Source organism: Anarhichas minor, unplaced genomic scaffold (genome assembly GCF_050575085.1).
Source record: "Anarhichas minor isolate MPS153535 unplaced genomic scaffold, ASM5057508v1 ptg000026l, whole genome shotgun sequence".
Lineage (NCBI taxonomy): Eukaryota > Metazoa > Chordata > Actinopteri > Perciformes > Anarhichadidae > Anarhichas > Anarhichas minor.
In genome coordinates, this window is record NW_027466472.1 from 2,304,460 (window position 1) to 2,331,147 (window position 26,688).

The window sequence follows — 26,688 nt, forward strand, 5'->3', positions numbered from 1 at the left end:
GAAAACAATGGAGCACTCGGGCAAGTTATTGGCAGAGGAAACGGCTGAAATGGAAGACACTGCGTGTCTCTTGTCCCGCGGCGGGATAGAAACTCTAAAATTAAGACCGGAGGCTCCGGCTTGTCTGATATCGTGACGCTTCAGATCTGTGTTTGGGAGGTAAGGAGCAGGGGCCCACAGGAAGGGACTGCGTGTGAGTGGAAAGCACTGCAGGTGATGGAGAGGTGAAGCTTCACACACATCTTCTGCCTGATCAGACCGACCCCCCCCCCCCCCCCCCCCCTGTTCAGCCAGCTCTGCTCCTGTTTCTTAGGTTCATTTTGTTTTTCTATTGGTTCATTTTTGTCTTTTTTGTTTTTTTTATGTTCATTTCTGTTGAGTACAAAAATACTAAAGTGCAACAACAATGATTAAAAAGAATATCAACCAAACTGCGATGAATAAATAAATATATATAAATAAAGAACTAATTTAAAAAGGTCATGACTTGTGTGTCTTTGTGTCGCCTGCTGCAGGCCTTTCAGAGTCGTGACGGAGCTTTGTAAGCGCTGATAGTGCAGTTTGAACACAACGTTACCGGAATCATAAAAGACAACGTCATGTGTTAGACTACAACACGGTTTTCTTTCTTATCACTTTGATTTTACATTTTCACATTTTACTTTTCACCACGTTCCAGGCCGCCGTTGATCTATTTCATGTTAAGATTATTGCAATTAACGTGATGTCTAATTTCACAGCTATTTTTATTAATGATTCATTTCTCGGAGATGTCTTCAAATAGCTTGTTTTGTCCAGCAGTCAAATACCCAAAGACACTAAGTTTACTCTCTCATAAGATGGAGAAATGCAGGAAATGTTTGCCTTTTTTTTTTTTTTTCTTGAAGAATGACAAAACACGGTTCCTGATTCATTTCTTTGCCAATTGACCAATCAATTAACCAAAAATGATTTCTATACAACATAATATAAACAGTCTCGATTGGGATCCCAGAGACATGTTAATGTGAAGTGAGTGGGACATTTTACAGTTAAAAAATCCACTTATCAGTGCTCTGTAGTGGACAAACAATGTAATAGACACTTTCTGAATTACCACAAGCCTACTTCGGCCTTTGTGTGCTGTAACTTCCTGTTGCTTATCGGCTGATAACATATTTTCAATAAGCTTATCTCTTTATCATCTTGCTCTAGTTTCAATGTCATGATGAATGTTTTTATTTCACAGCCCGAGCTCCACTTCATCTTTTGGAGAGCTGACGGTAGCTCTAAATCTTTCAAGATACAAATGATTTTTGTTATGTTTTCGGGGTGAAAGGTGAACGGGTTCCTTTGTTGAATGCAGCAGGAGTTACCCGTTTATGTCCGGCACCGACCAGTCCTGTCAGCAATACGTTATCTGTATCTGTTTACATTATAGTGATGCAAATGTCTTAAATATTCAGCTTGTTTCATCAGTCATGAAGCCTAACCCTCTGTTCCACTGATGCTTGTCGGTAAAAGGATATAAAGTTATTACTAGATGCATTGCTTTTTGGTTGTTTTGTTTTGGTTTAGGAGAAGAGAGAAGGGGATAAAAGACTAAAAATGGCCGTATTTCCTGAAGAGTAATTCAAGCATAAATGCTGTCATTAGCACAGGACATACCTGTTCTATAGGCTTGTTTCCTTTGTCTGCCTTTGGGCTGCAGTGCTCTGCATGCTGCTGCTCCGGTCTGTGCAGCTGCACTGCAGAGGCTTTTCCAGTCTGAAGTAATTGAGCTCAGTCTCAGTGAGCCATGAAGAGCGTCTGTGTGTCAGTTACTTGTACATGCTTGATTAACAGGAAGGATGAATGACAGGAAGAGAATTATCCCCCATGAACTGACAGTTTACTCTCCTCCATCCACCACAATTCAGTTCCACATAGTAGATTGTTAACGATTGATGTTTTTGCACAGAGCTCCTTCTCTCGTCTTCCAGCCTCGTCTCCCACATCGGCTCTTTTTTATTTTTTCTCTATCCTCACGACTCTGTGCCCACTCTCTCCTCTCTCTCTCTCTCTCTCTCTCTCTCTCTCTCTCTCTCTCTCTCTTCTGCATCCTCTGCTCCTTTCCCTTTTCCTCTCTGTCTTCACTCTCTCCCTCTTTCTCTCCATCTCCTCGGCTGCCTGCTCCTCTTCCTCACTCACCCCCTCCTCCCTTTCTGCTCTCTCCTCCTTACTGCCTGCGTCAGCCAGCAGCCCCTGCCAGCTAGTAAACGCTGCTACTGGAGCTGCTGTACCCTGCAAAGAGCCGTGTGTGTGTGTGTGTGTGTGTAAGTGTGTGAGTGTACACAGATGGGAAAGCAACTGAGTCAGGGAGGGCTGCCTCTCATCTCTCCGCTGTTACCGCCATCCTTCACTTCCTCCACCTCCGCTGCCATGGAGCTCCAGCAGGCTGAATCACAACAGCATCTGCAGAAAGGGCTGAGGTAATATTGTGTCTGTGTTTGTGTGTGTGTGTGTGTGTGTGTGTGTGTGTGTAATGAAGAGGGCTTTCTTTTCCGTGTTTACCTCGGCATTGAAATGCCTGCATGCAGCCTTTGATTGTCAGTGCAATCCCATCATCTTCAGCCCTGTTTAACATCCTCTAACGTGTGTGCAGGAATGTCTCTTCATCGTCTACATATGTGTGGGATTGTGAGTGTTTCCTTCATGGCCCTGTTCCTGCTTTCATCCGGAGTGCTCGCACATATCACATGACCCAGATTGCAAGCAAACACCAGGCATCACTTGTCCCCCCCCCCCCCCCCCCCCGTACCCTGTACTCACTGTACGTGCGTACACACAATCACTGTCGATCCAAGCAGGCCTTTGAATGTTTTGTATTGTAGTGATGGGGTGAGTCAAAGCTAGCCAAGTGGTGAATTATTGACATGTGAGAGGCATGTCGGTGTCCTTGCATGCTGGGTTTTTGTCAGTATTGCATGGAATTGAAAGTTCCTTTTCAGTAGCTCTGTCTGCCTCTCTGCAGGCCTGCATCTCAATCTCAACCATCAAGAATCACAAACCAAAAACCTTTATCCTCAGACAAAGATGTCCGTCTCTGATTAATTTCTCCTCCAAACAGGTAGATGTGTGTGTGTGCGCGGTGCTCAGTCGGGCCAGTATGGAGTGGGTGTGCCTGAGGAGGTGGGCATCGGGCTCTGCTGTCGTGTTCCTTCACACACTGGCCTTGTCCTGGACAGGTGAGGCGCTCTGCAACTGTAACGTACATGACCTGTTTGACCTTTTCTTGCATTCATGGAATTCAACCAAAGATGACCTCACGATTAGTGCTCTGCACCTATGTTTATGACAACGGCGTTAATAACAGGTGATAAAGGTGGGAACAGTTAAATAGCCCAGCATGTTTTTACCTTGTGGTTTTAAGGTGTAAGTTAGTGAGCTCTAGAGGTGCTGGTATGAGGATTTAGTTAATTTAGGCAGCCAGTCTCTGGGCTAAGCTAAGCTAAGCTAAGCTAACCGGCTGCTGGCTGTAGCTTCATATTTAACAGCCAGATAGGAGAGTTGTATCAATCCTCTCTTATAAATCTCTGTAACAAAAGGAATATGCATTATTCAAAAAAATGGCAAACTATTCCTTTAAGTTGTAATATTTGCGTGGAGTAACACCACACATATAAAGTCATTCATATGCAGGGATACATTTTCGTTCAGGCTAACTACAAGTTGAGTTTATTTGTCATGTTTTGCCCACACAGTCTTTTTTTTTGTATATCCACATCAACATCAATCTTTCTCTCACAGGTGCAATCGGGCCCGCCGCCAAAATTGACGGACGGCACCGAGCTGCTGTGACACTGCAGGAGAACATGACACACGGCTTCAACTGCCAATCAAACGGCTGGGATCCCCGCGCCCCTCCCTTGCTGACGTGGTACCTGAACGGGGAGCAGCAGAGAGACCCCCCGCCGAACCGGGGCCGGCTGGTGATGACGTCGCCGCGGGAAGATTTTGAGGTCCCGAGGTCGCGGACCCATCACAACAGCACCTTCTCTCTGCGGGCCAGGAAGTGGGACCGGGAGCTGGTGTGCGTCGCATCCAACCCCAGGACAGGAGAGAGCCACAATGCCACGGTCACGCTCAATGTCCAGTGTGAGTGTGTGTGTGTGCCAAATGTTTCTGGATCATAAGCTGTTTTCTGTTGATCCAGTGAATAAAGTTCTTCCTCTCCTCCGTCTCCCAGTTCAGCCAGAGGTCCTGAGGCTGAACGCCCACTACAGCGAATCCTCAGACCCTGGCCTCTCCTTGGTCCTCTTCGCCTTGGTGCGGTCCAACCCGCCCGCCACCATCACCTTCGTGGACCAGTCCGGCCAGCTGGTGGCCAACACCTCCGACTTCCTCATCCTGGACTCGAGACGCTACCCCTGGTTGACCAATCACACGCTGAAGATCACGCTGGGGAATCTATCAGGGAACATCTCGCTGAACGTCAGCAACAGTGTGGGAACGGTGCAGAGCAACCTCACACTGGCAGGTCAGTGATGGCAAAAAGGCAAAAGGGAAACCGAGAAGGTCTTAGTCATAGCTACGTCATAGCTGTTGCCTCATCACACCTGAGAGCGGTATCATTCCTCTCATCTAACGCTCCATAAAAAAAGCTAATAAGCACAATTCACAACAGTCAAACTATTCCTTTAACTCTCTCTCTCTGCCTCGCTCTCCAGAGTTCCTGCAGTCTCGTGTGGAGGTGCCCATTCTGGGAATAGTGACCGGGGGAGCCATGGCCTTCATGGCCCTCCTCATCCTCAGTCTGATTGTTCTCTGCCTCATGCAAAAAAACAAGAGCAAGTCCTTTGGTGAGACGTGTGTGTGTGTGTGTGTGTGTGTGTGTGTGTGTGTGTGTGTGTGTGTGTGTAGTGAGCAGCTCGGCTGGAAGATCAATGACTGTAGCGTTGTGCATTGCAGCGTATAACACTTACTCAGCATCTCCTTGTATTGTGTTGCAGATGAGCCAGTGGAGATTCTGATGACCAAGAAAAGGTGAATACAATAATCAGACGTCAGTCAGTGGATATTTGTGTGAACCACCTTAATAGAACCAGAAAGTAGAGCGAGTAACGTAGTAGACTGATTTATGGTAGACGGTGTCTCCTTTTGACCACCAAGTGGTGATATTTGGGGTTAAGTTTCAATTATAAGACAGCTGTAATTGTCTTGTTACCAGATGTGTGGTCTCCCATATGTTGCTTTTCTTCCTTAGCAGAAATAAATTCAATAAATGGAGGTCAGAACCTCTTAAGTTTTAGGATTGACTAATGGGTGAAATGCATTGATTTCGTTCAGAGAAAAATTCACTTTTAAGAAAGTAATATATTCATTTTCCTATTAACACTGTCCTTGGAGGCGCATTGAAAGAAAGAAATCTATATTAAATTTTGGGTAAAATCCAATTATTAGCTTTCTTGCTGTGAGTTCAACACCACTCTCCTTGTCTGTAAATCAAATACGAAGCTAAAGCCAGTGGGCTGTTAGCTTAGCTTAGCATAAATACTGGAAACTGCTGAATTTTGTTACCTATGAACCGAGCCCGCCTAGCCCCCCCCCCCTCTCCCCTGTTTCCAGTCTTTGTGCTAAGTTTAGCTAACAAGCTGCTTAACTTCGTATTAACATTCAGAAGGAAGCAAATTTCAACAAGTTTCTCAAAATGTTGAACTATTCCTTTAAAACGTCACATATTCAATCATTGCGAATCAGAATCTCACAAGCATTTCTCACACCGTGAACAGGCAAACGGTGTTCTTCAGACTTTAATGTAGATGCTAATATGCTAACAAGGACTTAGCATTACACACACACATCCACCTGTCTCATGTAGAGAATTAAAACTTATTTAATGTTGATAATTGTCAATTAAGGGTTTTCCGGCTTGTGGACATCCCCAAACTCCTTTACAATCTCTACAACCGCAGATTCTGTATCACACACTTATCACCGCCTCTCATCTAATCATTTTCATCTCAGCACCATCATCGGATTGGAGGGAAAACACTGATGAAAGCGTTTTTGTGCTCTAATGAATATTTGATGTCCATCCTGCAGACCAATAGCACGTCTAATCCAAGTTGGATATCTCTCCTCCCTGTTCCCCAAACAGTGACTCAGCCAATCTGAAGACAGAGAAAGCTGGTAAGACCTACATCCCCCGAGAGAACATGTCTCTGCCGTCCAACATGCAGCTCAACGACCTCAACACTTTGAGAAAAGGTACGAGTTTAAGAAAAACACCCTCACCTCACACACAGATGGTTGGAGCTGTAGTGGAGGCCAGACATGGGCTAAGTACAGTACATGCTAAGAGAAAGTTTAGTATCTGCATATGTAGTATATATACAATATATAGATATGAACTGTATGTGGCAATCAACAATTTACAAATATGCAAATACTGCAAGTTTTCAAGCCATAAGTACAATTAGTGAACCTGTGAAGACGGAAGTTTATTTTGAAAAGACCGTATGCATGTAACGAGCGGGAAATGACAGGTGTTGCTGGATACTGATGTTTGTAACGGTTATTATTTGATGTACCTGCCGTGTGCTTTGTTCTACGCCTTCTTCTTTTAATTGTTAAGTGCATTGGGACCACGCCGCATGGCAATTAAGTTCTTTAAATAAAATGACAATGTAATGAGTACATTGATGTGAGGAAGGAGACGCCCGTACTAACTTGCTGTCACTATTAAATAGTTCAACATTTTGGGAAAAACACTTTTGCTTTCTTGCCAAAACTTAGATGAGAAGATCGATACCACTCTCGTATGTTAGATTTGTATCAATCTCTCTATCCTGCTGTACATTTTCCCCAAAACCATCCCTTCAAACTCATCCACGCATCTCTTTTTGTCCTCCGTCCTTCCCGCAGCCCGAGAGGCCGCCCAGCAGAACAGTGTGGGCGAGAAGAAGGAAGAGGAGGAGGAAGATCTGTCTGTAGCCTACGCCGCCAGAGGTCAGGCAAATACCCTCCATTGTTTGACTTTACATTCGGTGTGGGAACAGCAGTGAGTGTGTTATCCTTTGTGCTCCCTCTGAATGCTCCCCAGGTTTTGCCAGATATCCGATGGTAGGCTACATCTACAAGGTGAACAGCACAAGCAGTGAGGAGGTCTGGCTCTGACTGACCTCAAAGTTACGCACAAACTCACACGTAATGCATGCAAAACTACTTCCAACCGCGCGGCTGTACCGAGAGATAACCGACAACTGCCAGTCAGCCACTCAACCAATCATCAGTCACCTTCAAGCTGGACCAGCATGACGAGGAACCGGAAACAAACCTTCCTCTGTCAGATTATCAACACACAAACTTGAATTTGTTGTTCACAAAATCAAAAGTGTCGATGTTTTTGTCTCTCTGAATCAAGATCTCTGGTCTGCACACCCCTGATGTGTTGTCTCAACAATGCAAAGTATGAACTCTACATAAATATGCTCATGTTCTGTATGTTTGGACATGATTCCCTCCTGTAACCACACGCTCATGATGTCTTCCTCCCTGTCGCGTTATCGGAATGCGTTCATTGTTCTATGCTACCACCGGAAAGTCCAAGATAAGTGTTCCTGTACGTGAGATTTTACATTTTTGACGCGTAATATCCAAATAGGATGGTTACATATTTATGGAGTGTGTCCTCGTATATGGACATGTAACAAGTCACGTACTGTGTATTTGTATGCATATGTATATGTGTATAAAAGAGGACGTCTAATAAAGACAATATTGAAATTGTATGAACTAAATGTTGGGGCCTGCTGTGGTTTTTGTTGGCGCTCACCAGGGGGCGCTCTTACATGCTTTTTAAGCCGGAAAACATGGAGGACAATCAGTCATGAGGGTGTTTTTGAAAGATGAGTGTATTGTTGAAAGTATTGTTGAATTTGATAACAATAGCAGGTGCAGGAGATGAATAATGCATGTCTTTATGTTTGACTGTGTGTGTCTGTGTGTGTCAGCCAGGTGTGAGCTCTAGGTCACAGGTTGTTGTGGCTTTTCTTCAGACAGGAAGCGGATTTGTGTTGTGGGAACATCTCTTTGCTCCTCTCTCTCTCTCTCTCTCTCTCTCTCTCTCTCTCTCTCTCTCTCTCTCTCTCTCTCTCTCTCTCTCTCTCTCTCTCTCCCTCCTTTTCTCTCTGCTGCTTCTTCTGTGCTGAACAGGGAATGCAGTCTGGCAAACATTCACAACACACACAAAGTTTAAATATTAATCTGCACACACACATGGCTGTGTTTGTGTCTTTTGTTTTATTCCAGATGGAGCAGCTCCACACGTCTCCAAAAGCAACCAAGGAGCACGTAGCAGTCGGTGTGAACACATGGATCAGTCGTATCAGCTCATATGTGGCTCATATGTGACTTTATTTCCACAGTCAATACGAAGATTTTCCTTCACAGATTGCTGCGCGTGTCTTTTGGAAAATTTGCAAGCAGATTTGACAAAATGTCTCATGACACACGTGTAAAATTAAACCGTGATACATTTATATTTTGATATAAAGTCCTGGTCAGGGAACAGAGAATGAATCAACAATTATCTGCAGCTTCCCCGCTGCCAGTGTACTAAATATTATAGTATATTCTGACATTATCAATGGAAGGAATATTCAGATCCTTTACTTGACTAAAAGTAGCTATAAAATACTCCGTCACGAGTAAAAGTCCTGCACTACTTGAGTAAAAGTCCATAAATATTATGAAAGAAGAAAAAGCACTCTACTTTAATGTATTATACTGTTAGATAATTGTATTATATACTAAGGAGCACTTTATTGTTGCAGTTTTGAGTTAGTTTTAACCATCTTTTCATAGTGTTTAAGTAGTTTAGTCTCGCAATGCATCGTATGATAAAACCTCTTAATATTTTTGTATGTAAAATGGTGCTTTAGAGATAGCTGCTTTTAATGTGGTGGAGCAAGAAGTTCAATATTTCCCAAATAAAGCGCTGTGAAATGGAAATAAAAGTCATTGTTGTACGTAAGAAAGTAAATTAACTGTTTATTCCACCAGTGTCATTTATTGGAAGTCACAGAGAGACACAGTCCTCCAGACGTAGAAACCAACAAAGCCTTAAACGGAAAATACACCAATCACACTCACTTCCCTCACACACACACACACACACCTGCACGCACGCACACACACACACACACACACACACACACAGACTGTGACACTTCAACAGACGGAGACTGGGTGCTTTGGCTGCAGGGACACGGCAGCTCTGTATTTTGAGGTCAGTACTTTTATTTCAAATATGCTGTATTTTCATCTCACTCACATTGTGTTGTTCACCAGCTTTGATGGAGGAGAAATAATACAAGCTTAAGTAAAATAAACGATCCCAAAGTCAGTTTGTTTTACAAATGAGCCAAAATGATTTTCATAAAATAACACCCTGTATTTCGTCTCTCGTCATCGGTTATCTGTTATAATAAAATAAAATGGTTGACAAGTGAGCAGAAAATGGCGCCCTTCCTGTTTTCTGTTGCGTGCCTCCTCGTACTCGCGATGATCTCAAATATCTCCCTCCGTCAACAGCAGAACTCCGAGGAGTAAACACGCGATGAAATCAGTTTTGGCCGCCTGTTTGCTGCTGCTTTGGACGCTGACAGGTAGGCCTTCAAACATCTTACACCAGTTGGGGTTCAAGTAACAAAAGTGCCCTTTAATCATTTTAATAGCAGCAAATTGTTTGGCAGTTTCATTAAAGTCAATGTTTATTTTATGATTCTTTCCAAATGTCTCCCACAGCACCCGTCAGCTGTGATGCAGGTAAGAGGACTGCTTCATTAGTCACATTTAGTTGCATAATAACGACTACATGCTTGAACTAATTATGTTAAAATCTGTCTTTTTCTTGCAAAGATATTACAGTGACCAACGTCCTTAATGGGATTAAGCTGGGTTGTCGCAATGGTTATCTCGTAAAAAAGGATACAAATGTTGAATCGCTGGAATACAAAGATGAGAACACAGGGGAGTACACGTGTGTGCATAATGACATACATGGAGCAAAAATCTTTGTGAAGTTTCGAAGTAAGTTCTGCAGCAAGACTGCATGTTTTTGTGTTTTATGTGTACTTTTATTCTTGTATTATTTGCATCCACAGTGTTTTAAGTACAGTCATTTTTTTTAACAGTAATCATACTTGGTATACTCTGTGTGTTTGTGTCCAGCCTGTGATAACTGCGTCGAGCTGGACACGGCTTCAATAACAGGAATGGTTGTAGGAGACGTGGTGGCTACCATTGTGATCGGAGTGGCCGTCTATCTCATTGCTTCTCTGAATCGGATCGGTCCAGTCACATCTCCCAAGAAAAGTAATACCTCCCTCCCTACTTCCTTACTTACCTACCTCATTTCCTACCTACCTACCTACCTATCTACCTACATACCTCCCTCCCTACCTACCTACATGCCTCCCTAACTCCCTCCCTCCCTCCCTACCTACCTACATGCCTCCCTAACTCCCTCCCTCCCTCCCTACCTATATCCCTTCCTCCCTCCCTATACCTTCCACCGTCCTTACCTATCTACCTCCCTACTTCCCTACCTACCTACCTCCCTATCTACCTTCCTCCCTCCCTACCTACTTATTTACATACCTCCCTCCCTACCTCCATACCTAAATACTTACTTCCCTCCCTCCCTCCCTATCAACTTAACTACAACCCTATGTCCCCACCCACCACCCTACCATCCCACCTACCTCCCTACAACACAACCTACCTACCTCCCTACTTCCCTCCCTCCCTACCAACTTACCTACCTCCCTTCCTCCCTACAACTCTACCTACATACCTATCTATAATATCAATAAATCTCTCCTCAGGCTCTGACAGACCGCGTCGCACTCCAAATGAAGGGAGCAGAGGCCCCAATGATACCTACCAGGTGAGCTGAAATGTGAATTTCAATTGGCATATGATATTATCACATTAATACAATTGAAATGTAACTTTTTCTCTTCCCTTTCTTTACCCCACCTCTCCTCCCTCAGCCTCTGAAGAAAGGTCAGAGAGACACGTACGATGTGCTGAGAAAATAGACCCTGACCCCCCCCCCGCAGCTGAAAACATACTCGCCACATTATCCTTTCACCTCAAACCTCTGCAGCAGGGTGGAATGGGTGACACTCATCCCTAATATATGCATGGTATGATAGCATTTTAGCTGTTGTCATTTCCTTTCACTATGCCTGTAAGATATCCCTCTCACTCGTCACGTAATGAGTGACTTGTTAACCTGTTGCTGTATTTATCAGTTCTTACTTTGGTAGCATTTTAACCGGCCAGTGTGGTATTTTCATTCATTATCTATGTTTTTCTCTTCCTATCCTGCGAGGAGCGCTACAACAGCCGCCACGTATCATGACGTAGAAATTAACTTTTTATTTTAACGAAACTGAAATTATCGTGATGCAAAATAAAAATGAATAATTGAGGAACACAAAATGTGCTGTTTTGTCATGTTGTATCCAGTGTTGGAAAGTAAAGTACATTTACTCAGGTGCTGTACTTGAACTTGCTACTTCTACCCCCATGCATTTCAGAGAGAAGTATTGTGCTTTGTAATACTACATTAACTTGACAACAATGAGTAGTAACTTTTTAGATTAAGATTATACTTGAAAAATATATTTTAAAAAACCACAACGCTCTGTTTAAGACTGACCTAATGGCATGTTTGGTTTGTGACCGCTTATAAAAAGAAAGCTTCACCTCAACCAGCTAACACAGTAAACGGCTGCTTACGCATTGGTGCATTCATATTAATCTAATCAAGTATAAATCTAATAAATCTGTCACAGGGGTATTTGTTTCTGCATAATGAGCACTTTAATTTATACTTTAAAGTTATAATGATTGTGTCATTCCACATAGGTCAAGCTCGTTTAGTAAATCTACATTCTCTGTGAAGGCAGCTCACTCGTTTAATGCTGTGCCACCACACATACGCACACAAAACACGTACAAAACATTCAAGCATAACTTCAAGGAATGGCTTGTTGCCAATCAGGTGTGCAAGCATTGATGTGCTGTCTGTCCTGCCTGCTTGTTTCGCCTGTATGTGCATTTGTCTTGTTCAGTGTTGCTATTTTTCATTTTTTTGATGTGTATGTTATGTGCTTCAGTGTTATATATGTGCTTGTCCTGTAGGTGGGTCTGTTCTGCGTGACGCATGCTGAAACCTGTTGTGTCTGCTCTGCTTTAATGTCGTATACTTTTCTTTTGCTGTGTATTGGTTTTGTCTATATGTTGCTGTCTGTTTCTCTATGAATTTTAATTCCGTTTCAATTTGAGATTTTGTTATTTTAGGCTGCCTTGAAACATCTGGCCGGGGACAGCAGATGGAAATTAGCCTCTCTGGCTAACTCTGGCTCACTTACAGTGCAACTGTTGATTAGTGTGCATTGTAACTGAAAAATAAATAAATAAAAATAAATAATCCAGATTTCCATGAAGTTTAACCCAGTGTCTGATACCGTTAATGACTGCTACTTTTTCAGCAAAAAGCCATTCAATGTATTTTTACCTCTAGATACAGTTGTTTCATTTTCAGTGGCAGCCATATCATTAAGTTACCGGTAGAATCGTATGCACTGTCTCTTACCACCAGTAACCACAGCACAGGTGAAGCCAAATTAAAAAAAGGATTATAAGTTAAAGTACATTTTGATGATAATACACTTAATTTATTGTAAGCAGAAGCTTTAATTCAGGGATCTTTACAGTTTACCCTGAGAGCTCAAGAAACATCTTCACCGACTCAGCGTGACGAGCGCTGCATGTCCCAGCCATGTGCATCATGTGTATTGTGATTTTTGTGCATGTTTTTGTATGTTTGTGCTTTTGCAAGTGTCACTTTTTTAATTAAGTGTCAAATTGATGTTTTGTCTATCTGCATGTGTTTTCTAAATGTGCAGCTCTCAGTGACACCGTATATCTTACTTATAATGGAGTATTTGCACTTTGTTGTATTTGCACATTTACTGAATACTTCCTCCACCACGTGCTTATTGATGCTGTGCTTCCTTACCATCTCGTAAGGGTGAGAGTGTTTCAGGCACCAGAACAGGATAAAGTATCGACACACCAAGAGATAGAAAAAATGACATAAGGGTAAAGATCAGAGCAGAGAGGAAGATAAAGAAAAAAAGAAGGTTAAAATAGTAACAAAGAAGAGGAGGAGGAGAGAACCCCCCCCGCCTTCTTTGATCACTACTTGGAGTCTTCTGACTTCTTAACGCTGCTGTGACAAAGCTACAAACTGCAGTTCATCAAGCAACGAAGCTAAGACAGCTCGGCTCCGAAACACAACTCTGATCAACCCACACACACACACACACACACACACACACACACACACACACACACACACACACACACACACACACACACACAGGCTCATGTACACAACCACATACACTCGTCGAGCAGATGTAGGTCTGTGTGCAGGAACGGTTTGACCCCCCCCCTCTACCTCATTGTCTCTGTCTCACACAAACATACAGCTGATGTTAGCTGAAGATAGCTGAGCAGTAAGTGTGGGAGTGTTTCCACTAAACACTACACCTCGGAGCTGCATGCAGAGTAATAGACTTATCAATCATTAGTAGTGTGCATGAAGGAGAAACATTACGTCGTGTTTCCCCACTTTCATTTCCATCCGTACAGCTGTGCCCAGTCACTGCTGGGAAAAAAAACAGTTGTGCAAACAGAAGGCCAAAACATGATGACACATTTTCCATTTATTTCATCTCTATGTATTGAGACATGTTTTCAGAGATATGTCAGATGTTTCCAAAGGCAGCATGTCTCTCACACGAGAGAGACGCTGGCGATAAAAGACATAATGAGATTGTGTGCATGTGGGTGAGCTACGGATATGAACTGCGGCTTTGGGGCCTCTTCGTGAATCATATACATTCATTTATATCTGTGGAAGCATCTCGGTATTGTTTCCGACCATTGAGCAGAGAAGAAAATGAGAACAGTGTTTGTTGTGGTTCTTTTATTAGTAACATGCGTGTCCATTGCAGTAACAATGAGATTAATGCAGAAGATTAGATCAGAATGAAAAAAAGCAAAAGAAAACACACGAAGCGATTTGATGAGCAGAATGTCTGAAAAACTTATTATGCATATATGTAAAACAGGCATATTTGTATCTCTTTATTTTAAATGACAGTATGATTTTTATTTATGACACTATTATGAATTAGACTCTGCCAATGTTTTATATTAAAGGGTTAGTACACTACACTACACATATATAAACACTCAATGGCCACTTTAGTAGGTACACCTGTCCGTTAATTATAACTTTACGAAGCTGGTGATGCTACGTTATTGGTGACATTGTTGAAAATTTGGAAATTCAATTATACGTTTTTTAGCTGAGGCCAAATTTCAGGTTGTTCTTGACATTTACATACATGAGGAGGCAGAATAATAGAAACACCAACAACAACACTAACTGTGACCTCACTGCTAAAATCATTTAATCAACACCACTATGGCACCGTAAAAAAACAGAACATTGTATGTACATTATGTATATTGTTTTCTCTCTCACCTCTAATGGTGTTTAGCCACTCGGATTGTTTTGGTTTTATTTTCCTCTGACATTTCTGCATCCACACCAATACAGTAGACGTCAATGGAATTTGTTTGTGCTGCTCACATTATTGAAATATTACATTTAAAATATTCTATACATCAGTAGTTGCCAAACCTTTTGTGTCTGACGTATCCCGCTCAGCCCTGTGAGACGGGCTCGTGTGATACCGATCGGTGTGATGGCTTTATGGAATTGTTCAAAAGTATTTAATTGCAAAGAAAACACAGTGGATGCTTAGGCGTGGAGTCTTTTCCTTCTGTTAGTCAGTCAAGTTTGCATTCATACTTGAACATTTTAATCATGCACTGTCAGTTACAAGACACTGCACTTAGAGTCAAGGTAACAAAACGGCCTCAGGTCAGAGGAACAGCTGAGTTGATAGATTATTGTGACAATAAATACATTGAAGATTAGCATCACACCCATTTGTAATCCTCTTTGAGAGTCTATTTGAACACAAATGTGTGGATATATGTTATATTATCAAATCACAATTTTTAAAAATAAGATAAGCATAATCTTTCCATGGACCACCTAACTGCAGAAATATCCTCAGGTTGGCAATTACTGACCATTTCTGTGGAAGAAAGTAGTCCCTAAGTAGTTTTACAAAATCATTTTTAAATACCGTGAGCACCACAAACTAAATGCCATCCAGCTCTGTTGTACCACGGTGACATGCCTGGACAAATGAAACCCACGTAATACGGAGGGTAAGTGAGAAAATGGGTCAACCGACACTTTAAATCCAAGAAAGAAAAAGCCTGAGTTAGCATGCTGGGAGCATGAATGATGTTCATGTTTGTCTTTTGTGAATATCTGCCTTCGTCTGTGCAGCTTTTAAACCAGTGACCCGGTGCAGTCCGGTGCCTTGTCTCTATCCCATCTTGTTGATGGTGGAGTAAGGCTCCTGGGCGCGAGTCTGAAGGTTCAGTGGCTGCCAGAACACAAAGTAAACAGTGTTAGGTCAACCACAGTAATACCTTAAAATAGATTTTCAATAATGCACGTTATATTCACTCAGGAAACTTAATTATTCTGTTTTAGTTAAGCGAAAAGTTTGACGTTTTGGGGAAATGTGCTTCTTTCGCTGTGAGTAAGATGAGAAAATGTTAGGTTAGGTTACCGCTGCACTCATTTTTAGGTCACCCTGGAGAAGACAATCTATTCTTGAATGCAACAAATGCAAAAGGTGAAGGCATCTGAAAATGCAGCGCATATACTTACTTCATAGTGTGAAGGCTCGCCTCCTGAGCGAGCAGGTGCTAGAAGATAATAACAGAAATATGTGTGATATTTCCACTTACATTCTCAAAAAGGAATGTTTTTTAATGGTAGGTTGTGTATGCGGTTCTTTACTCGTAAAGTAAAGTTAGTTCACACCCAGAAAGTTTAACACATACTTAAAAATCAGTGTTTGAAGTATTCAGATCTTTTACTTTAGTACAAGTAGTAATACCACTGTGTAAAAGTACTTGGTTACAAGTAAAACCCTTGAATGCAATACTTTTGTAAAAGCAAAAAAGTATTAGCATCAAAACAAACTTAAAGTACCACAAGTAAAAGTACTCATTGTGCAGAATGGCCCATTTCAGAATAATCATAATAATAATAATAATCATATTACTGGATTATACTTCGTGATGCATTCATTTGTTGCAGCTGGTGAACATGGAGCTCATTTTAATGACTTTATGTTCTGGGCAGATTCATTATAATAATAATACAAAATGTTTATTTATTAATGATCTTAATTTGTTATATTTTCCTCAAACATGTACGGAGAAGTAAAAAGTATCATGAAAAGAAAATACTCTTATAGTACTTGAGTAAAAGTACTTTGCACCACTGTTGAAAATAACTGAAATATGATTCGCAAAAGAGCTGCGTCAGCTGCTCAGGTAGACGTACAATCCTATTTCTGAACTGCAGATGGTTCTCACTGAATAATCAACATGTGTTAACGACAAGAGGTGCGGTAAGTGCTTCAGTATGTACCTTTGGGGGCCTGAGTGGGTCCGGCTGAGCTTTTCTTCTTGGTGCACCTGTAGATAATCACCATCACACACGCTGTCCCCACCACGTCCACAACAATGGCCACCGCAAACACCACCGCGTCCAGCTCAAAACAGTTTGCACACACTAGAGGACAAAGATCAGCAGTTGAACTGAATGAAAGCTCAGTGAGGACAACTAACATGGAGGATTTTTTTTTTACTCACCACTTCCTTTCACGTAGAAATAATATGTTATTTCGTTTTCTTCATCATCCTTGTATTTGCAGTGGTATATGCCTTTGGTTTTGCCATTATATGGTGTTTCATACGTTGCTGATTCATTATTTACAAATTTTTCTTTCTGGTACCAAGTGCCTTCTTCAGGACAGGTCATTGTGAAATTTTCCTTCCAGAATGTTACTCCTCCTTAAAACACGGACAGATATTCAGTGTACTTGCTTTAGTCATTTTCATCACGACTCTTCTTCCTCAATACTTTTAGGGAGAAAGGAGAATGATCAGAGAGCTGAGGCTCGTCTTGTGTAAAGAGTTTTTGTGTGTAACATCAGGCCTTACACGTCTTAAATACATTTAGATTGAATTGTCTCAAATAAGAGCCCACAATAAAGCACACAAATACAACTAGTTATACAAATAACTAAGTAGCAAGACAGATACAAGTAATTCAAAACATCAGACTGAAAGGAGTACACAGTACAGTGAGTGAAACATACAGAAAAATACTTTTACACGTTAGAGCAGTTAAGGCGCAGCAAGGAAATACAGGAAATTGGAGAAGTTGCTCTTAAATGTCATATCTTTGGTCACTTGTTCTAAATCCAGACTAATATATTCAAACTTTATGACTTTAAAATAAGACGTAAAATGAAATACAACAAAACAATTAACTGATATTCACCATCAGCAGCCTTGGCAGCAGCTATGAACAGAAGGAGGAAGGCGAGCGCGGCCCGGACACCCATGCTGTTTAGTTTCAGAAGATGACTTCTGTTTCTTGTTCCGTGTTTCCAGAGCTTTCTCCTCTAAAGATCAGATCTGTGAATGTGTCCACCATAAAACAAAATGAAACACTTAAAGCTGCCTCTTCAAAGAGACAAACAACGTCAACGAAGAAGACTTGGTGGATCTTCCTCTCTCTCTCTCTCTCTCTTTCTCTTTCTGCCCCCCCCCCCACACACACTCACAGGAAGTATTTTGTTGAACATTAATTTACGGTGGGTAAATCTCAAAATGGAGTCACACTGAATGAGTACTGTGGATATAAATACTCCTCATTCCTGGTGAAATAGAATTTGATTGATTGATCAGAAAACCTCCAAAAAAGAAGCTGCACTTATATTTCTATTATTTATTTGTGATTGTATTTCTTGTTCTTGCATGTTTTTACGTGTATATTGCAGTCTTCCAGTGCCTTCTATGTGCTCAGGTCTCACTTGAAAATGAGCTCTCAATGGAACTTGCCTGATTCAATAAACGATATAAACTACAGCAGCTAAAACAAAATCATTTGAATGAGATACTAGTACTGATTACATCATATTATAGTGATAAATACGAATGTTCATGCTGATTTGTTGTAGTAAAACTCACCATCAGATATATGTATAAGCCTAGACTTGCTCTCTCTCTCCTTTGAGGACAAATTGTTAATATTTGATGGTTGTACATGTGCATAACACACATTTACAACTATCAAATATTCTGCGTAATTAATCAGAACTTTAATACCTTATGATCGGTTTTCATTCTGGCTCCTTGTAGTGTTAAATTAAAACTGCATTTGTATGAGTTGTATACGCAGTTCTACATATCTGTACACACATACAGAAGTTCATTGTTGAATAATATGCAATATGTCTATATAATATATAATTATTAATATAATACGTCTATTTAAACAGTTAGGCTGCCTGATTTGAAAGTGGTGCCAAATGCTGATTGTTCATTTTACTTACCGTTTTTTTTTTCCATTCATCATTTTATGACATAGCTCATTAACATATATACGTTTAACGTCACACACATTTACTGTAAGATTTCACTCCCAGCTTAAAAAACATGTCAGCCATATAAATCGAGGACTCAATACCAGCCTCTGTGATCTTTCTCTCACGCTTCACACTAGAATCACAGAGGTGGTGCACATCAAAGTGCAGCTCTGCCCCCAAGTGGTTCAAACCGGTAACCAGACAGCTCACTGGGTTACTGTCACATCTTTTAAAAATAAAACTGGTATTTTTTTTAAATGTCCTTTTTACCACCTTGTATCTCTGACAAGCTAATTTCCTTTAACTTTTTGATTTAATTTTCAGTTTCAGTGAATTCAATTAGACGAGGAGGTCCCACATTGATAACATACAACTCAAAACCAGGTCATAACCTACAATATGAAGTCTTATCTTATGTCATCATAAAGAAGCCTTATGTACCTTAAATGTCTCACTTACCACGTTATAGGCTACTGCACAGCGTGGATATATACTTCAAGATGTTATATTGTATCATGAGACACCAGATCACAAAACATTAGATCGTAGTTTAGATTATGCATTGTATTTGCATATCTATACAGCACGGATGTGTTTTGCGCAACAGCTTTTGGCATTGAACCTATGTGTTTAAAGCCCGACCAAGAGGTTCCGTGGATCCACCAGATGAGCAGCAGTACAAACATCTGTTTTAGAGGATAAAGCTGCTGCTCTTTTACATGTCTGATCGTAAAATCAACTGTGGTTTATTTTGAACTGTCAAAAAATAGATAGGTAGCAGGCTACACTTGTCTGTCGTGGTGAACTCTCATATTTTGAACTAACCGTAAAAATGCCTTCAGATAAAGTCACCAAACATAACGGCCGGAGTGCAGAAATAACTGTACCTCAACTGAGCCTTGAGGCTGCACAGACGCACTTAGACAAAATAACTCCACTCCGGAATAAGATCAAACGGTTAAAGGAGGAGAAAGAGATGTTAGAGCAGAAACACGCCAATTTAAATGAGGAATTCATCTCATTTAAAAAAACAGAACAGAACAGAAAGAAGCAGCGATCGAACAGAAAGAAGCAGAGATCGAACAGAAAGAAGCAGCGATCGAACAGAAAGAAGCAGCGATCGAACAGAAAGAAGCAGAGATCGAACAGAAAGAAGCAGCGATCGAACAGAAAGAAGCAGCGATCGAACAGAAAGACGCAGCGATCAAACAGAAAGAAGCAGAGATCGAACAGAAAGAAGCAGCGATCGAACAGAAAGAAGCAGCGATCGAACAGAAAGAAGCAGCGATCGAACAGAAAGAAGCAGCGATCGAACAGAAAGACGCAGCGATCAAACAGAAAGATGCAGCGATGAAACAGAAAGACGCAGCGATTCTGATTCGAATGTGTGACGAATCAGGCGACAGAGGCAGAAAACCGCTGCAGCTGTTAAGCGAACACAACACATGCACGGAAGGGAAACCAGTAGGTCCAGAAACCAGTAGGGACGTAACACCGGCAAGCGTGAAAGTAATGTCAGGTCAAGCCCACAGATCCATAAGGCTGTTCAAGGGACGAATCCACTGGACAGATATGGGAGAAGATCAAGATGTGCAGTCTGCCAAAGCACATATCACTGGGCAAAAGATTGTCCTCACAAAAACGAACATGCAAAATTAACAGAGGATGAAAAAGTGACAGATGTAGAAGAATGCAACATTACTTTGTTGTCAAAAGAATCGTTGTCTGACACAGAGATATTCATGGTGGAGTCTCTAGGATCAGCTGTCATTGACACAGCTTGCACTAGAACTGTGCAGAGAAAAATGGCTTGATCATTACACGAGTGGACTAACACAACGTGAGTTACTGAAAATGGGGGACACAAAGAGTGTAATGTAGACGTAAATACGGCAGCGTCTATTCATTGTTTGTACCATATGTTTTACACACACACATTTATACACATAGTTTGGTCCGGTCTCTATTGATATGAGGTATCGTAGAGCTCTGGGTGAACACAGACGGCTACAGTATTTATTTCCTGATTCAACAACGGCAGGAAGTCAGTGATGACAGGGGAAGCAACTCAACGCTGATAGGCTATCGCGCCGGGGCGTAACGCGAATATTTCGCAGAAGTTGAAAAATTTCAACTCACGCGATGGACGCGACTTCGCGTCCATCGCGCCGCAAATTCGCGTCCATCGCGCCGCGCCATCGCAAATTCGCGCCGCGCCAGTCTCATCGCGTCTGTACATAGACTTTGTATGTAATCTACTCGCGCGAATAAATCGCGCCGCGTTTGGTGTGAACGCAGCATTAGTCTGAAAACTGGACAGGTAGTTACATACACAGATAGTGAGAGTGGCCAAGCACACACTGGAAAAATCCTCAGCAGGGCAGGAAAAGCCACTGGGACATACAAATACTGGTATAATTTGGAGTACATTGAGCCTGAGGAAATTTCTGGCACTACCGGTTCTGTTGACTTAGGACGAGTACACAATCTTCAAGTGGTCCCATCTGAGCATGTCGAGTTAGGTGCTAGCCATCCTCACGAAGACATACTTATTGTGAAGGATGATGCCTTCATGTCTGCCAAACACAGTGAACTCAGCAACTGGAAAAATAATGATGTGTTTGAAGAGGTGAAAGATGAAGGCCAGAAATGCATCTCTACGAGGTGGGTTTGCACACTCAAGGAGACACCTGATGGTGTTGTACCTAAAGCGAGATTAGTTGCAAGAGGCTTTGAAGAAATGAACACTCAGGAGCTCCCTAAAGACTCACCTACATATCTCTAAAAATGATTATGGCAGCTAAACTCTATGGACATTAAAGCAGCCTTTTTACAAGGCGAAGAGTTAACCCGAAATGTCTATATCCGTCCTCTCCAAGAAGCTCAGAGCAAAGGAATTCTATGGAAGTTAAAAAAGTGTGTTTATGGCCTAGCAGATGCTTCTCTGTATTGGTACAACAGAGTGAAAGACACTATGCAGCAGTTGGGAGCTACAATGCATTAGTATGTCAAATTATATTTATTCAAATATTTCATAGAAAAATACAGCATTTATTTACACACACATACAGTATATGCACAAAATACATGTTTTCTCTACCTGCACACAAAGTGTACACTAACCAATGGCTCACTGCTAATGACTGTCAACATCTGTGGAACATGAAGAAGTAATTCATGTAAAATAAAAGTGTATTGGCTCCATTTTTTACAAACGGCTGACTCGCCGCCCCGGCCGTTAACGCTCCAAAGTCCTCAGCTCCAGTCACAGTGCGAAAGGACTGAACCGTGCGTCGCGTCCTCAGTAATGATAGACTCTGATCTGGTTGTTGTAGTCCAGGCCCAGCTGGATCAGGCTGCTCTTGGTCGGAGGAGCTTAATAGCGAGTGAACAGAGGTCTGGAAGGCAGAGTTAACCCTTGTGTTGTCCTCCCGACTGCCATACACTTGTTGTCCTCTGGGGTAAGAAATTACCCCACCTGGTTCGACTGTTTTTAAAGGTCATTTTTGACCCCAGCAATTTGAACCTGCAGAACATTATTGTAATTAAAATTGCTACCAAAGTTTATGTGTCAGGTACTTAGTTTTTTGTTGACTACCTAAATAGCCCTTTAAATAAAACAACCCCCCCCCCCTGACACCCAAACCCGTATACATCCAGAATCCCTGTTACGGGACTATGGAGAAATATGCAGATCACCATAAAATCTCACTGATTGACCTAAAATTGGAAAGAGATATTTTTTGGGTGTTTTAATGGCTTTACATATAACTTTACATATCAACATGTTGAGTTTGTGTTTACCCAGTTGTCCCCATTAAATTAGGAAAAGTCATTCAATATTAAACCAAAAATATGATGTCTCATTTATTTAGAACATTTTGAGTTTAATAGCGAGAGAACAGAGGTCTGGAAGGCAGAGTTAAAGACCGTGACGGCATTAAAACATTAAAAGCAGGTTGCCCGCCGTCTCTGGAATGACTTTTTCTGCATATATGGTTTCTCTAAACGTATCCATTCGGATCAGGGAGCCAATTTTGAGAGTCATCTCATTAAGGAGCTCCTGGAGATGGCTGGCATTCAAAAATCACATACCACCCCGTACCATCCTATGGGGAATGGAGTTGTCGAGCGATACAACAGGACTCTTGGGAACATGATAAGGGCTCTACCGCCCCAGTCCAAAGCTAGGTGGCCACAAATGCTTCAGATGCTGACGTTTTGCTACAACTGCACTGAACACGAGACAGTGACACTGAACCTTTCTTTCTCATGTTTGGGAGGATTCCGCGTCTGCCTGTTGATGTTGTGTTCCAGCATGCCCTCCCTAATGGTGCTGTTGTTGACCACCATGAGTTTGTCTCTCGCTTGAAACATGACCTGTCTGAAGCTGCACGCATTGCCCGGCTGAACAGTCGGACAGAACAGGCTCGTCAGGCGAAGAACTACAACCGCAAAGAAAAAGGGTCACCCCTCACTGTTGGCGACAGAGTCTTGCTTGCAAATCGCGGCGAGAGAGGCAAGAGGAAAATTGCAGACAAATGGGAGTCCACCGTTTATGAAGTGGCATCTGTGAGGCCTGGAATCAATGTGTACAGCATCAGAGATCCTGTGACATCAAGGGAAAAAGTTGTTCATAGAAACCTCCTACTCCCTGTGAGTTTTCTCCCGATGGAAGGTGACGACGCCTTGGAGTCAAGCTGCTCTTCAGTTGCTGGAAGTGGACAATGTGACCCAGTGGTTCCTGTTGCTGTACAGGACAGTGTGACAAAGACAATTGACTGGCTCCTACAAATGGATGATGCAAGTGATGGAGACACTACAGCCAGCCAACCCGATTGTTCTCTTGTTGTGGCTGTGAGCGCTCCACCCTCAGAGACTGGAGTGACTGTGGTCCCACATACAGCATTTGGGAGCTACTGTGTCACAAGTTGATCCAGCAGTGTTCTACTGGCTGGATGACTCCTACAATGTGATGGGACTCCTTGCTTGTCACGTGGATGATTTCATCTGGGGTGGTTCAGAAACATTTTCCACAACAGTCATCCCTCACTTGAAAGTTGCTTTTCAAGTTGGACGTGAAGAGCACAACAGCTTCAGCTACATTGGAATGGAGGTTCACTCTTTAGAGGATGAGATACAAGTGCAACAAAGTATCTACATAAAGAATGTACAACCCATTCCTGTGGACCCCAACAGAGCCACACAGCGAGAGGCTCCTCTAACAGACACTGAGACTGACATGTTAAAGTGAAAGATTGGCGAAATAATGTGTGACATATCCATCCTAGCATCAAGTATAAAGCATGCTACTGTTCAGACTCTGCACTCTGCAAACAAACTTGTCAGGAAACTGAAATCAGAAGAGGTGATCTTGAGGTTTCAGCACTTGGGAAAAGACAGCTCGCTGAAACTAGTGGTGTTCAGTGATTCCTCGATGGGAAACCTTCCAGACGGAGGCACTCAAGGCAGACACCTGGTCATGCTTATGGGAGAGAATGGAAGATTTTCACCCATATGCTGGCAGTCAAAGAGGATCAGGAGAGTTGTCCGAAGCACCTTAGCAGGAGAGACTTTGGCACTTGCAGATGGCATTGACAGTGCAGTCTTTTTGGCTACACTCTACTCAGAACTTACCACAGGTGATTGCACACGGAACAATTTGCCCATTGTGTGTGTAACGGACAATCACTCTCTTCTTGATGCTGTCAAGTCCACCAAAACAGTCACTGAAAAGAGACTCCGCCTCGAAATGAGCAGCGTCAAGGAGCTCGTCCACTCTGGGACCATCCAGCAGATTATGTGGTCAGCCTCCAAGAAACATCTCGGCTGACTGCTTGACTAAGAAGGGGACATCTGCACTTGTTCTGCTGAGGGCTCTCAGCGAAGGTGTATGGCAACTTAAAGGCTAAACGAGCTAATCAACAAAAGCCTTACTACCCTCAAACTCTAGTCCCAGTAAAGTTGCAAGTTTAAACCTGGGACGAGGTTTAACACATACTCGTGAATTTTCTGATCAACAGTGAGCCAATTAAGACCACAATCCTCACCTGGTCCCAACATCCGTCAGCTGGTCCCTCTGCTGGATCACCCGGGGTAAGACCTGGACACACACACACACACACACAAAGAAATCCACATGATGATGTAATTCTGTACAGAATCTGTGTGTGTGTGTGTGTGTGTGTGTGTGTGTGTGTGTGTGTGTGTGTGTGTGTACACGTCCTCTGACCTCTCGCTGGTACCCTGCCAGTTGCTGTTCAGGCCGTGTACTCATGGGTTCCCTCCTCCTCTCTGTGATTTTCACCTTCATACAGACAAAGCAGAGCAAACACAGAGACGGACATATGGACAGATCATTAATCCGAGTCCCTCAGGTCCAATGCCACCAGGTACCCCCAAAACAGAACACAAAGGGTCTGGTTCTTGTGGTGTTTCCAGTTATGTCTGATGTTTACATGAACACAACACATTAACAGCCGAAGTGTTTAGAGAATGTTGAGTTAGATCCTGTTAATGCCTTTCTTAAACATTTTACTTCCATAATGGGTTTTAAAAGCATATTTTCTGCGGATTTATAACCCAAAATATGTCGGTAATACGGTTGATGGCACCATCATAACTGATAATTCTTGCTCTTGCAGTCAGACAGGAAATAAACTAAAACTGAACTGCACTGAAGAGGGTGACAGGAGGGCAAGTCAATAGAACAATAGAAAGTTAGCTTCAGGCTACGTTTTCCAGCTTAATATGCCAAACGTCATGTACGTCAAGAGCTCTTCTTTCTTTCTTGTACTCCAGATTGCTTAATAAAAGTGACATTTTCAACTAAACTTTACTTATATAGATTTTCAAACAGATGACTGTTCAGCTATTTGTTCATCTGCGAGTGTGTTTAGCTTTGTTTGTGTCGAATGAGATATCTCTCATTAGTTATGCAGAAATGTAATCTCATTACACATGCAATGACTAAATGTAAACACTGACATTGATAATGACTAAATAATATTGAAATCGTAAAGCGAGAAGGACACAAGAAGATCCGCTTCACCTCGTGTTTCAGGGAGCTCAGTTTCTCCTCCCTCTCTCCCTGGAGTCTCCTCTTCTCCACCTGAAGCTCCTCCTCTGACTCCGCCTTCAGGCGTTCAGAGTCCTGCCTCTTCTGGGCCTCCAGTCGGCCGCGCTCCGCCGCTCGCTCCTCCTCCAGAGCGATGTGCAGCTCCTTCAGCAGGACCTCGCTCTCCTCCCTGAGCACACGACACAACTGATTTGAGATCAGTTGATTTGCAAGATTCATGTTCTATAAAGCGGGAGAATTTGTTGCCATTGATTTGGAAAGTCTGCATTGCAGATTCCGCCTCATGTTGTTTCCTGCACATTTGTTTTCTTTGTTTCTGACCTGAGTTGGTGTTGCTGCCTCTTCCTCTTTTGCTGAGCGGACTCTCTGAGCTCCTCCAGCGTCCTCTCTGACTCCTCATTCAGCTTGGCCTCCTCCTCTCTCATCTTAGACAGGAGACGCTGCCGCACAGCCCTGTGGATTCATGGTTCAAGACATTGTTTATGTTTTATCAGTAAATGTAAATGTATGTTTCACTTTCCATGCCCACCTCAGTCTTTCCTCGCTCTCCTCCTTCAGCTTCCTCTCCTCCTCCTCTTCTCTCCTCAGCTCCTCTTGGAGGAGAAGCATTCTACTCGTCTTCTCCTTCATCACGTGCTCCCTCTCCTCCTCCACATCTCGATCTGCCTTCCTCCTCTCCCTCTCCTCCTTCCTCTCTCTCAGACTCCTCTCATCTCTTTCTGCCCTCTCCCTCTCCTCTTCCTCCCTCTCTATCTTCTCTCTGTCTCTCTGGATATGTATATATGTATCTATATATATATGGGTGCGGACCAGCCGACCTCTGGAGGTCTCAGGCCTTTGCATCCCCGGAGTCGTGCCGAGGCTTTCAGTTTTCAGACGGTGCCCGACATCTTGCTCTGAACGGGACGAGCTTGAGAGAGAGGGCGAAGGGCTGGACTGGTGGAGGACGAGTCGGTCAACTTT

The 26,688-nt window shown here is 42.5% G+C and overlaps 3 protein-coding genes across 4 annotated transcripts; 2 read left to right on the plus strand and 1 right to left on the minus strand.

The window, feature by feature from the left end:
- The first annotated feature begins 609 nt into the window (after nt 1-609).
- Nucleotides 610-7,754, plus strand: tmem25 (transmembrane protein 25). Its single transcript, XM_076101057.1, has 9 exons — nt 610-2,450; nt 3,089-3,206; nt 3,769-4,116; nt 4,208-4,498; nt 4,689-4,820; nt 4,971-5,004; nt 6,119-6,228; nt 6,886-6,969; nt 7,064-7,754. The coding sequence occupies exons 2-9, from the start codon at nt 3,128-3,130 to the stop codon at nt 7,135-7,137; spliced, it is 1,152 nt and encodes a 383-aa protein (XP_075957172.1). The 5' UTR covers nt 610-2,450; nt 3,089-3,127; the 3' UTR covers nt 7,138-7,754.
- Nucleotides 7,755-9,190: 1,436 nt separating this feature from the next.
- On the plus strand, nt 9,191-11,472 carry LOC142959273 (T-cell surface glycoprotein CD3 gamma chain). Of its 2 annotated transcripts, none has more exons than XM_076100517.1 (7): nt 9,191-9,250; nt 9,556-9,629; nt 9,769-9,789; nt 9,883-10,053; nt 10,195-10,338; nt 10,851-10,912; nt 11,019-11,472. In XM_076100517.1, the coding sequence occupies exons 2-7, from the start codon at nt 9,581-9,583 to the stop codon at nt 11,064-11,066; spliced, it is 495 nt and encodes a 164-aa protein (XP_075956632.1). In that variant the 5' UTR covers nt 9,191-9,250; nt 9,556-9,580; the 3' UTR covers nt 11,067-11,472. The 2 variants fall into 2 exon arrangements, with proteins under 2 accessions (XP_075956632.1, XP_075956633.1); XM_076100518.1 differs by having other exon boundaries at nt 9,195-9,250; nt 9,559-9,629.
- Nucleotides 11,473-24,693: 13,221 nt separating this feature from the next.
- Nucleotides 24,694-26,240, minus strand: LOC142959289 (uncharacterized). Its single transcript, XM_076100535.1, has 4 exons — nt 26,047-26,240; nt 25,699-25,894; nt 24,868-24,954; nt 24,694-24,750 (listed from the first exon to the last, which is right to left on the minus strand). Exons 1-4 carry the CDS (start codon nt 26,148-26,150, stop codon nt 24,694-24,696), a joined length of 444 nt encoding a protein of 147 aa, XP_075956650.1. The 5' UTR covers nt 26,151-26,240.
- Nucleotides 26,241-26,688: the final 448 nt, after the last annotated feature.